This window comes from Dipodomys merriami, unplaced genomic scaffold (assembly GCF_024711535.1).
Source record: "Dipodomys merriami isolate MVZ:Mamm:240054 unplaced genomic scaffold, mDipMer1.0.p SCAF_134, whole genome shotgun sequence".
NCBI classification, from domain to species: Eukaryota; Metazoa; Chordata; class Mammalia; order Rodentia; family Heteromyidae; genus Dipodomys; species Dipodomys merriami.
The window spans coordinates 2,099,535-2,112,328 of NW_027202649.1; the positions used below are offsets into that span (position 1 = coordinate 2,099,535).

General features: G+C 45.3%; 1 protein-coding gene across 1 annotated transcript in view; it reads left to right on the forward strand.

The window, feature by feature from the left end:
* LOC138825086 (A disintegrin and metalloproteinase with thrombospondin motifs 18-like) overlaps positions 1 to 9,689 on the forward strand; it is a 97,676-nt gene extending 87,987 nt beyond the window's left edge. Inside the window, exons 18-22 of the mRNA XM_070019458.1 lie at positions 2,378 to 2,585; positions 3,285 to 3,467; positions 4,526 to 4,729; positions 5,973 to 6,120; positions 7,720 to 9,689. Coding sequence (XP_069875559.1) covers positions 2,378 to 2,585; positions 3,285 to 3,467; positions 4,526 to 4,729; positions 5,973 to 6,120; positions 7,720 to 7,835 — 859 coding nt within the window. The 3' untranslated portion in view covers positions 7,836 to 9,689. The remainder of the gene's footprint in view (positions 1 to 2,377; positions 2,586 to 3,284; positions 3,468 to 4,525; positions 4,730 to 5,972; positions 6,121 to 7,719) is intronic.
* The last annotated feature ends 3,105 nt before the right edge of the window (positions 9,690 to 12,794 follow it).

The following is a 12,794-nucleotide window of genomic DNA, read 5'->3' on the forward strand; positions in this document are numbered from 1 at the left end:
AGAGCTATTTAAATAACACAATCTCATATTAGTTTAATTTGCATGTGGTTATATGCTTAACTTTCATGTCAGTTGTCCAAGAATTTAAAAATCATAATACTGTGCAGACCATGAAACCCCAAATGCAAATTACACAGTAGCAAGACACAAAATAAAAAGAGGTGAAAGCTGAGTGGAGACGCCCCACTGCTGATGGTCCCTGTGGGGAGCTCAGTGGGTTTGTTCTTGGATCGATTTTAGCCACTCCATTGTTTGAATACTAACTTGAAGTATCTTCCCAGCCAACTTGATTCACTTGAGTGATTTATCTTCTGCCAAATATATTTCTATAACTAGACATCCATGCATCCATGAGTGTTTCAGATCATCTTAATAAGTAGTATTTTGTTTATGACAATGTGATCTTATTACACAGTCTTCATTTAAAGAAGAGATGAGATGATCCTACAAAAGTCAAAAACTCCCTGTCTCTTTGTGTGTGTGTGCTGGTCCTGGTGATGGAATTCAGGGCCTGGATGCTGTCCCTGAGCTTTTTTGCTCAAGGCTGGCATTTCTATCACTTGAGCCCCAACTCCACTTCTGGCTTTTTAGTAGTTAATTGGAGTAAGACTCATGGACTTTCCTTCTGGGGCTGGCTTTGAACTGCAGTCCTCAGATCAAAGCCTCCTGAGTAGCTAGGATTACAGGTGTGAGCCACTGGTACCCAGCAAAAGGTACCATTTTTATAGAAAAGTATTGATGCTAGTAATTTTGTAGTATATCTTCTTTACATCTTGTTATGAGATAAAAATAATTATAAAACCATAAGGAATTAGTCTGTGATATTGAGGGTTTTGTTCAATAGTATGGATAATGTATTTTTTAAGAGAACACACATAATTCTAGAACTCATGTGCTCAATTCTCTACACTAAAGGTTTTTAACTTTTACATATCAGGCATGTGGGGGAAATAGAAGAAAAAAAGTATAAGACTAGGGAGGTGACAGACTTAAAACGGTGTGACTAAACACATTTACTGATTTGGCTTTATTTTCCCAAATGATAATATTATCTCTAATTCACACACACACACACACACACACACACACACACACACACACACACACACACACACACACACACACACACACACACACACACACACACACACACACACACACACACACACACACACACACACACACACACACACACACACACCCTGGAAGTAGAGCTATCAAGTGGTAGAGTATCAGCTTGAGTAGAAAAACTAAGGGACATCCCAGAGTTCAAGCCCCAGTACCAGAAGAAAATAATCAAAAATCATTCTTAGACATTGTTACTAGGATTCATACGTGTCTCTTCTAATGTATCTCTTTATGCTGTGTTTTACCTACTATACAACTTCAGTTAATCAAAAGTGGTTACTGAAGCTGTGGCTGACATCTAAGATCCTAGCTACTCAGGTGGCTGAGATCTGAGGATCATAGTTCAAGGACAACCAGGACAAAAAAGTCCATGAGACTCTTTATCTCACAGAAAACACCCAGAAAAAGCCAGAACTGGTGCTGTGACTCAAGTGGTAGAGCACTAGGCTTGAGCACAAAGAGGCTCAGGGACAGCGCCCAGGCCCAGAATTCAAGCCCCAGGACCCAGAGAGAAAAAAAAGTAGTTGAATAACTTTAATGGTTTCCATTGATGAGCATTCAAGTATCTTCCATGACTCAGATGGTAATGAAAAAAAATTGGTAGGGCAATCTTTAAATAAATAACCTGGGATTAGATCTCTAATTCCATCAGCAAATTGTCAGACTCTCCAGAAAACCAGTTGAGAACTGCCCAACTACTTCTAGAAATGCTGTCTGTGAGACTTTCTGCAGACGGACTCCACTCTCCTATAACCACCCACCCCTTCTCCACACCCAGCCTCTTCCATTCACCTCATGATTGTCCTGTTTACTATGTGTTCATCCCAGTTGCAGCACTGGTCAAAAAACACTGTCTTTCATAGTCCATGCATCCAACTCTCCACTGTTTGGTTGGCAAGTCTGGGGAAAGAACGTGGCCCCATTCATTATTCTAACCCTGGGGTGCAGGGACATGCTGGTCCCACAGTGAGGTTCTCAGTACATTTGGCTGAATGAAATGAGTCTCCTCCCCCCAGAGGAGGCAGGAACGTGTTTGTTCGTCCTAGAACTGCACTGTGGTGAACTACACTTCCATGTATCTGGGCCACATTGGCCTATAGAACAACAGTGAGCACACATGGTCCTCTCTGGTTATAAAATAGACCCAACGTTTCCATCAGAGGGCTCACGTCCCATAGCAACTGCTTTAGAAGTGACCACCCGGAAGTCTTGCCTTCATTTGAAAAGCCCTGCTGTTTTCCCCTGAAAGTTGGATGCCAGGAGAATGGAGCGTGTGCAGCAAGTCATGTGCGGGGGGCCAGCAGAGCAGGAAGATCCGATGTGTGCAGAAGCGGCCTTTCCAGGAGGAGGAGGCGGCGGTGCTACACTCCCTCTGCCCAGTGAGCACACCCATGCAGGTCCAAGTCTGCAATAGCCACGCCTGCCCTCCAGAATGGAGCCCGGGGCCCTGGTCGCAGGTAACGTGCAGAGCGTTGGCATCAGCTTCCTGAGAATGAGTTGTTGGCCTGGCTGCAGTTCTTGTGGTTCTTGTGCACCTCAAGGGCTAGGGATCCTTTAGAATCGTTCTTGGTGGTTCAGACGTGAATAGGGCGTGTCTAGGGAAGTATAGCTGGGCAAGGAACTGGTACATAGCTCTGGCTCCCGAATTCTCCAAAAAATAAAAATGCAAAGAATGAAGCAGAAAAGGGATATTTGACTGTTGTTTCCGTGGCCGGGCCTGGTCAAAAAAGAAACAAAGTGGAGAGCCAAATGGCAAATTAGCATCTCTGACAAGTTCCTGGTAAGGCGTATTGCCCTGTAATTGGAAGAGGCATAGAACCACCTGCCACTCAGCACTCAGCCTCCCAGTCTTTATGATGGATGCTATGCTGAGAAATCCTCTGCCCCGCCCCCATGAGCACAGCTGGAGAGTTAGGGTGCACCAGCCTTAGGGTGACACAGCTTGTTACAACCATCAGAAGGCTGCCGTGAGGGCTGACCGTGGATCCGGTCCTCTAGGCGGGTCTCCTGGTGCAATTATTGGCAATTTTGCTCAAGTGGTGAACAATAATTCTGCAAACAATTCCTTAATAATGGCCTCCAGCATTGGCCCAGATGCTATTCATCTGAATTTGCATGTTTTGCTTTGTCTTTCCTTTCCTCTCCCTCTTCTCAAGTGTTCCAAGACCTGCGGGCGAGGCGTGAGGAGGCGTGAGCTCTTGTGCAAAGGCTCTTCTGCGGAGTCACTCCCTGAGGGCCTGTGCTCCGGCAGCCCCAGGCCCGAGGCGCAGGAGGGCTGCGTGCTGGGACGGTGCCCCAAAAACAACCGGCTCCAGTGGGTGGCCTCTTCGTGGAGCGAGGTACACGCTGTGGGGACACTGCTGGGCTTTGCTTAACCCGTCTCCCTTCAGACTCACGGGGCTCCGTTCTTCTGCACACACGAGGCCCTACCCACTGCGCTTCCTTCCCTCCCCAAACGAGACACGCAGAGTGATGAGAACTCTCTTATAAGAGAGTTCCTGGCTGGCCAGAAACAGATTACAGGGAGAATCATGGGCAGGAGGGGTTCTCCAGCAAGCCTGAGCCTTGAGCTGCAGCAGCCTCACACACAGCGGGGCTGGGAGAAGGTGGTCCTGGCACAGGGCTGTGTGCTCTGAGAAAACTGGGACGTGACCCTCGAGTTACATCACAAGCTATTAGGAGATGGGGCTAGAAAAGGGTTCTGGCAGCACTGAGGAAGCATGCACACTGTCAATGAGAAGTAGCACTGGCCGGGCCGGCCAGTCTTTCACTTTAAGAGCCAGGGAACTGGATGACGCAGGCCAGGGCAGGTCCTAAGGTGCGTGGTGCAGGAATGCAGACGGGAGTGTTTCAGGAGTGCGGAGAAGCCCTTTGAGTTCTTAAAGCGGTATCTGTGTAGCTTCCGGTGTCCAGGAGGCTAGGAGAGAGGGAAGAGGCCTTCACATCCACGGCTGGCTGGAATTCACGACGGCCAGGTGTACACAGTGACCAGCCAGGTCTCTGCAATTGAGGAACTGAGATGCTGAGAAAAAAAAATTTACCAAGAAACAATAGGGGAACAGGTGAGGGACAAAGGAGGAGGAACTTCTCTCTGGCCAGCACAGATCTATTCCATCATGGCCCTCAATGAGACACACAGGGCCAGGGGGTGGTTGGCACCTGGCCATGTCTCTCTCTCATTCATTTTCTTTAAAAGGCAACGGACTACCTAGGCAGACTTACTGTGTTTGAAATCTGTATTTGCTGTAGGTATTGACTTTAGGGGAGCCTGGCTCCCATCTTTACAAGGGAGCGGCCAATGGTCATCTGTGTGTGTGGTTGACATCTTGAAGCACACCTGTTTGGCAGATGTACCGTGGAGCCGTGTGCTCCTGACACCTGTTTTCTCCGCTCCCAGTGTTCCACCACCTGTGGTTTGGGTGTGAGGAAGAGAGATCTGAAATGCAGCGAGAAGACCTTGCAGGGGAAACTGGTCGTGTTCCCAGAGAGGAGATGCCGGCATATGAAGAAACCAAACCTGGACATGGAAGAAGCCTGCAACCGACGGGCCTGCCCAGTGTACAGCGTGGCCGCGGCCTGGTATTCATCACCATGGCAACAAGTAGGCACCTGCAGATTGAGGTTAACGTTGAGGAGAGGTGGGGGAAAAGATGGAGGCAGTCTGCCAGACCTTGCTCTTGGCTCCCCGGTGATTCTCCAAACGTAAGGAACAGGAATAACTTCTTCAGCCAGTCGTACTGCCCGTGTGACTGTAGGCAGGCTGTGGGATCTGTTAGCCTTAAGTTTTCACGTCTACAGCATTGAGATAATAACCCCTGGTGGATGACTATTTTTGTTTTTGCTTTTCATGTGAATAATTCTTTTTTGGGGGGGGGTAAAAGAGGTACTGTATAAAGCAAGCATCTCGTAGCAAGCACGTTCTGCTCAAAAAGTCACCAATTCGGAAAGGCTGCTGATTGATGGGCATGCTCACGTCTGTAGAACATTTCTAGGCCCTCTGTCCTCTGAGGGCTTCTCTGTTCTCTGTGGTGTTTGTTCAACAAAATGAAGACTTCATCTGTCTGGAATAAACTATTGTAACTAATGTAACCAATAATTGATTGACTGGATTTCAAAAGCAAAACAACTATCCATTTATAGGCTATCCTTTACCTTGATATATCATGACATAAAATTGTCAATCTGACCAATTTGGTTGTTTAAATAATTCCAAAACAGCAGAGATAGCCTTATTCCCTAGTGTTTATTCTCCTCCTCCTCCTTCTCTTTTCTCTTCTTCCTCCTTTCTCCTCTTTCTCCTCTTTCTCCTCCTTTTTCCCTTCTCCTTCTCCTCATTCCTCCTCCTCCTCCTTCTTTTTTATTCTGCTCCTGGGGCTTGAACTTAGGGCCTGGGTGCTGTCCCTGAGCTTCTTTTGCTCAAGGCTAGTGCTTTACCAAGAGCCACAGCTCCACTTCCAGCTTTTTATCTTAATTTTTTATTTTTTGGTAATTTAGTGGTGATGAGAGTCTCATGGACTTTCCTGCCCAGGCTGCCTTTGAATCATGATCCTCAGATCTCAGCCTCCTGAGTAGCTCGGATTACATACTGGTAGCCTGAGCCACGAGTATCCGGCTTGAATCTTTCTTCTTTTTGAGTCACCTAACTGGGAGACACATTTCCCCATAGACTTCCTCATCACCTGCTCCAGGGCAGACCCTCAGCGCCACAGTCCACTCCAGACAATCCATTTAACCAGCAGGCTTCCTGAGAATGTCAGGGACGTGGGCAGTCCTTCCATTTGATGCTGCCGGCCTCAGGAAGAACACCATCCCGCCGTGTTTCTGACGCTGTCTTCCTCCCACAGTGCACGGTAACCTGTGGGGGTGGAATGCAGACCCGATCCGTCCACTGTGTGCTGCAGGGCCGGCCCTCCTCCAGTTGTCTGCTCCACCAGAAGCCTCCGGGACTCCGTGCCTGTAACACAAACTTCTGTCCAGCTCCTGAGAAGAGAGGTAGAGAACCCCAGCTGCCACCAGTCATCTTAGTTATTTGGTGGGGGGGAAGGGTGAGGGGAGATTGCACATGCAGATGGACTCCGTGGCGTTAGAGTCTCTCTGATCCATGCTCCCTGTACCTGTATAAGGTATAAACTCTGGGATAGTCATGGTTAAAGTCAGTTCATTTGCATGGTCCAAGGGCAACATGACTCTTAAAGCCAGGAATTCTGACTTTGGAAATGGGAAATTGCCATTTAAAAACCTTTCCCCTTTAAACTTAAATTATCTGTGTTCGACATAGTGACTCATGGCTGTCACCCTAAGGTAGAGCAAGAAATCCTCAAGGTGTGACCCACTTGCCTCGCAAGTTTGAGGCTGAGTTCAAAACCCAGTATTTACCACCACCACCCCCCCAAAAAAAAAATTCTAAACCCTCATGCACAAAGGCTAGGGTTAAGAGGAAATTGCAGCCCCGCCCCTCTGGGCACTACTAGGAAGGGCCAAGCAGAGGGGCCAGTCCTGAAAGTGCCTCCTAGACAGGCGTGAGAGGACACCTGAGAAGCTCGTGAGACCCAGGAAGACCGCCAACTCAGTTTCTTGTTCTCCCAGCGTCTGACACCTCCACGTTCTACCTAAAGAATACAACAAAATTACTAGGCTCTCCTTCAATCATCCACTTATGTTTACATTAAACATCCAATTTTCACATATATGGGACTTCTAGAATCATCTGACGGTCTTCTAAGAAGACTTAAACCATCTTAACTTGCAGCTAACAAAACTAGAAAGGACAGGTGATAACTCACCTATCTGCAGAATACAGTGTGTATTTAAACATGCACACAGTGTTGAAATTGAGCCTCCAAACCGGACGTGCAGATTCCCAATAGGTCCAAGAGAACCAGAGCTCCTGGGCCTGCAGACTCAACCTCCAGCCACCCGAAAGCCTTTGTTTAACAGGGGCCTCTTCATGCGCTGCTGAGAGTCTCGTCTTCAATCTCTTGGGCACTCAAGTCAGTTCCCAGGTTATGGATGGTTGATCAGACATTGATCTCCTACTATATGGGATTCCTTTCCTATCACCTGTTTTATTCTCTTGCTATTTAAATTTGTGAACGGTCACATGCCCTTTCTGTACTGTTCATCCTGTCCCCACCTCAATCTTCATCCAGACTCTGTAAAAACCACCACAGAGAGCTGAGCGCCAGTGGCTCACGCCTGAATTCCTAGCTACTCAAGATTCTGAGATCTAAGGATCATGGTTCAAAGCCAGCCTGGCCAGGTATTTCCAATAAACCACCAGAAAATCAGAAGTGGCTCTGTGGTTCAAGTGGTAGAGTGCTAGCCTTGAGCTGAAGAGCTGAGGAACAGTGCACAAGCCCAGGGTTCAAACCCCACAACCAACCCCCCCCAAACACACACACACACACACACACACACACACACACACACACACACACACACACACACACACACACACACACACACACACACACACACACACACACACACCACAGAGGCATAAGGTTAAGTCGGTGTTTGGTCTATAGGCCACCATCTTAAATGTCCCGAGAACATCGGAGCTCACGTGGTCAATGTGTCTTGTCTTTTCAGATGATCCATCCTGCGTGGATTTCTTCAGCTGGTGTCACCTGGTTCCTCAGCATGGTGTCTGCAACCACAAGTTTTATGGTAAACAGTGCTGCAAGTCCTGCACAAGAAAGAGCTGACCTTGATGTTGACGGCCTCCTCTCCTGCCTAGGAACAGAGACACTTACTGCCTGTCAGTCTCCAGGGAGATCAGCCACCTTCCCAATGGAAGCAAAGCACTGTAAACCAGATGCTGCAGAGTTGGAGAGAGGGAGGAAGGGAGGGGGGGGAGAGAGAGAGGTTCCTTATTTGATCTCAATAAGCACATGGTACTCTGTGAAGCACTTGACAGTAGGAGGCGATGACAAATCTGACTTTATAAAATAGAAATCAAAGAAATAATGGATGGATTTGCACTGCTCTATGAAAGAAGCGATGAGTCGCACTGAGCTAAGAAGTCAAGTTTGCATTTTGACCAAGTGAGGGACAGGTCTCCCACCCTTGAACTTCAAGTGATTTCATGGCAAAGACACGACCCACAGGTCCTGTAAGACTTCAGGGCAAAGACTTAAGACTTGGATCCATCACAAGTGGGATGGGATTCCTTGTTGAACCATTACTTGGAGTTCACAGTTTGACCAAAACAACAACAAAAACTATGAACACCAAAACCAGGAGTTCTATCAGAAGCCAAATGGTGCTCACAATGATGCTTGCTGCTGGACTGGCAAGTTTCACATTGTTTATTTAGTGTGTGTGTGTGTGTGTGTGTGTGTGAGTGCTGCACACGTGCTCATGTGTGTATGTGCGTGTGTTGTTTTATTATTTTGTGTAAAGTATAATCTGCTTACAGAAAGTCTCCAAGACTAAAATTTAACAACTTGAAAAGTGTTCCAAGGAAATAGTCTGAAACAGGACGTCACGAACCATTTAGGATCTCTGTGTAGCTGAAATTCACACTTGGAAAGCAAATATTCATACAAGACAAACACGGATGCCCTCCACATGATAGCAACCCCCCCAAAAAACTTTTACTCCTACTGGAGAAGAACACGTGTGGGGGGGTGTCTCTGGGAATTGGCCTGCTGCTCATCTCTGTTAAAAAATAAATCTAGGAGGTACTAAATGGCAAAATAGCTGTGTTTGAAGGAAAGGAAAGCCATCATTTCTAATGGTCCCTGGGTATTATCAGAGTGCTTGGAAAATTAAAGGCTGCTTGTGGCTTTTTCTTACCAGCTGACAAGTTTAAATTTGCTCTAGGATTTAGTGAACAAGGAAAAAAAAGAAAAAAATGTCGAGAGAAAAACCCACTGTCTGTGTGCAACATTAATATGAATAAATCAAAATATGCCAAGACCTTCCAATGAATTAAGAGTGTTTTCCAGTGTTTTGGGTCACCACCCGCAGCCAGCTGTTGATAGACATTAACAAGCTTAAAATTGTTCTCAATTGGAAAAACTCACCACACACTATTTTGCCAGAACCAAAGTAATGTACAAGACTATGTCCTCCTGTCATTTTTTGAGAAGTGGTTTATAAAGGGTGTATTTATATAGTGCTACTCCAGAACCATCCCCCCCCCCAGCTCCTTTGATGAATGTAACTCAATTTCACTACTTTAAAAAAAGTCTCAATTCAAATAAGGATTAGCCAACTCAGCACGACCAACTAGACAGTGGCTTGTTAAATTTAGCAAACTCCTTTGTTCCTCTACTTATTGAAATCATGAGTTTTTCAAACCCAGAGGCTGATGTAGAACTTCTCTTAACCTACTTGGCTGGGCCTTTTGTGGCCATTATAGCATGAGAAAAATAAAATCTAATGTCCCACATCACCACCTCTTTGCCCTCTGGAATGACAAGTAACTTGTGTCTTTATATATAATTATCATTTTATTATTTTATGGAAAAATTAATTTATTAATAGCCTATTATGTGTTCTTACTTGCTTCTCTAAGTAAGTGCTATTAATTCTGAGGAAAAATGTTGACTAAAACCATGGATTATAGAGAAAAGTCAAAATATATGTGTAATATTTAATTATTTTATAAGTTTTATAATAAAGTATTCTGTTTCTTTATCTTTCAAACTGGTTAAGTTCTTGAACAAGTTAATGAGAAGCTAGTTATTTCCAAGATAATTGAATTGTATTTGATCAAGAACCACAAGGATTTCATTGGAAAGAGAAAAATATTCAATCATTGATTTTTTTCCTCCTCTTGGCTTCTGATGAAATCTGAACCTTTCAAGTGCTGAGAGGAAATGAATGACATGTTGAAATTCATCTTGCAATATTGTTTTCTACCATCCAACATGAAACATTTATGGAAATCATCTAAGATAAAGCTTCCATCCTTTCTCTTTTCCTACTTGAATTCTGGTCAGATTTTTTGCAATAGCAGAGTGAAGAGAGAGAGAGACAGAGACAGAGAGGGGGGGTCAGAAGAGGTAGATTGAAGGGAAGAAAAAAGTCCCAGCAATTTCTGTCAAGTTTTCTAGAGTAAATCTGAATGTATTGTCTATGCATCTATGACTACATACACGCACACGCACACACAGAGTTCATATGTGTATGTACATACTGATTTTATATAAATGACTGCTCTACAGAAAATAAATTATGGTTAAGAATGGAACAGATGGCAGGTAAGGGTATCTTTTGGGGGAAGTAATAAAATATTAGAAGCACCTCCATTAAGATTAAAGGGGTACCAGGGACTTACATGAATGCTTTATATATGTTGAGTCCACACAGTGTCAGGGAGGTATCATTTCCCTTAGTTTGCAGGGGACGACTCTGTGAAAGAGAAATTACATATTTGGGCAAATGGTCAACTTGTGGTAATATAAAGGCTCAAATCTGGACCCCATTGTTGGGAGTCAGGGGGGCATTCAACCTGTCACTGTGCTAGGTTACCTTGGGAGTCAGAAAGAGAAATAATATGTGCGGAGCTTAGAATTCTACAGTCCTTGAGATGTGAATGGACGTGGGCAATAAGGGATTTAGCAATGATGAATTATGGGCAGAGCTGGGAATTGTAAGATGGGAAATGGGGACTTGGAGATAATAAATTCCCACTAAGTCCCACTTTTCAACAGAGGATACTTGTTGCATGCTTCAGTCTCCAATAACTGCTTCTCCCTGGGATGATAGTCCTTTCCCCCGGAGCTGCTAACTGCAAGTCCATTAGGAGGCAAGGACTTTGAAGTTTAGAACCCATGATTGCCAAAGATCATAGGCAAGAAGTTACGTGCTGGTTTTAGCTGATAAAATATAGAAATAGGGATAAGGACCTCAAGTTTTGTCTGCCTTGCCATATCTTTCTCCTAAGAGCTTACTCCCTTGAATACCTAAAGCTGGGGTCTGTCATTGCTGGGATCCTGGTGCTGGTGCCTGTCCAAGTGATGGAGTGGTATTGTCTTCCTGCTCTGCAAACTTCTCACTGATTTACCATCCCCCTAAGTTGACCTTAAGCACACATCGCCTTCTTCTATTCACTTCTTACTGTATCCATTTGAGTAAAACACCATTTGCTATCCAGAAAACCTTGTTGAAAGCACACACTTTTTATGACTCCGTCATGTCTAGCATAAATAGACGAAGCTGGCGTGAAAGTAAGCCTGGTAAATATTAACATGAAGATTTTTCATTTAAATGTTAAAAAGGGAGTCATGATTGGTTTATAAAATTCCTATCGGAAGAACAGAATTCCTCAATGAGAATTACTGAGGGGTTTCTAGCCCCCTCCCCTACAATTAAAACCATTCAATTCAGCATCACAAAATTTGTAATACAGTTGGAACTTTCTGTCTATAATATAATCTTGAAGAAAGATCCACATGTACAACAAGAGAATCTTGAATCCCAGTTCCTATTTCCTCCGTGGAAGGGCAAATTATATCCATGTATCTGTCCTAGGCTGATAGAATTGCCATGTGACTTTGGTTTAACTCATCATTTTTGTGTAGGAAAGGGCATTTATAGACATACCCAGAATGCATTTCCCCAAATGTGTCCAGTTGTTAGTTTCTGCCTGGTGACAAATTACCTTTCCCATTTCTGCCTTATCATCACCAAGACATTTGCAAGATGCCCCTAGCGTTTTCATAACGTAAGCTAATGAGGGACACCACTGGGGTTCGTATTCAGCCATTCAATAAGGTTGAAAACCATTTTATACAATCATTGAAGTTCAAGGGTTGTTCCTTAGCATTTGAAAGCAACAGACCCTCAGAAACTACATTTGCTGAATAAAGCACCAATGCCAAAACCAAACCTGCACAATTCTGAAGGGTAACTAAAAGCGGAAGAAAAGCCGTCACATCTACCTCCATTCTGTATCTGTCTTTTCCTTCTGCTGTCACCTTGGAAACTGAGGAGAAAAGAGTTGGAGCTGCCCCCACCCCCACTCCCACCTCCTGCCCCAGACAGCAATGTCTTTCTTATGGCTACCGGGTTCCCTGACCACCCTGGGGTGCTGGTCAACCACCCCACACTGAAGACCAGGACAGTTTAATAATCATACACAGCTCAAGGGGACTCCCCTTTGTCTTTTCCCAGCTAACTCCATCCTCCCCCGCTCCCTTTATTTTGGCTTGCTGACATTTGGAGATTCCCCAGAGCTGGGCCTCTGGGGAAAAGAAAAGAATGGAATGGAATGGAAAAGAATTATGGGATGCCTATGAACTGGAGGCACTGGACGCCATGTTCCCCCACTTCCTCCTCACCTCCATCCTTGTAGGTGATGCATAGGAAAGCTGGTGTAGGGTGTGAAGAGTGGGCCGTTGGTGGGAGGGCCTCTGCAGAGATCACCTTTGAAGGTGGCCATTCCCACGGGTTGTTCCTACCCACAGGAACAGATGCAGGCTCACTTGCCCTTTGACAACCTTGGCTCCTGCAGCTTGTGCGCAGGAGAGACCAGTGTCCGCACTGGTGCTCACGGAGCACCTGCGCTTCTGCACTTTCTCAGTCCATGCATTAGGGACTGAGTGTCTCTTTTATCTTGGGAAAAAAATGGGGGCGGGATCCTCTTTCGGCTACTTCCTCCACTCCTTCTCTGTCCTTTGGTAGCCCTCCCTTCTCCCCCAAGTTGGATCTAG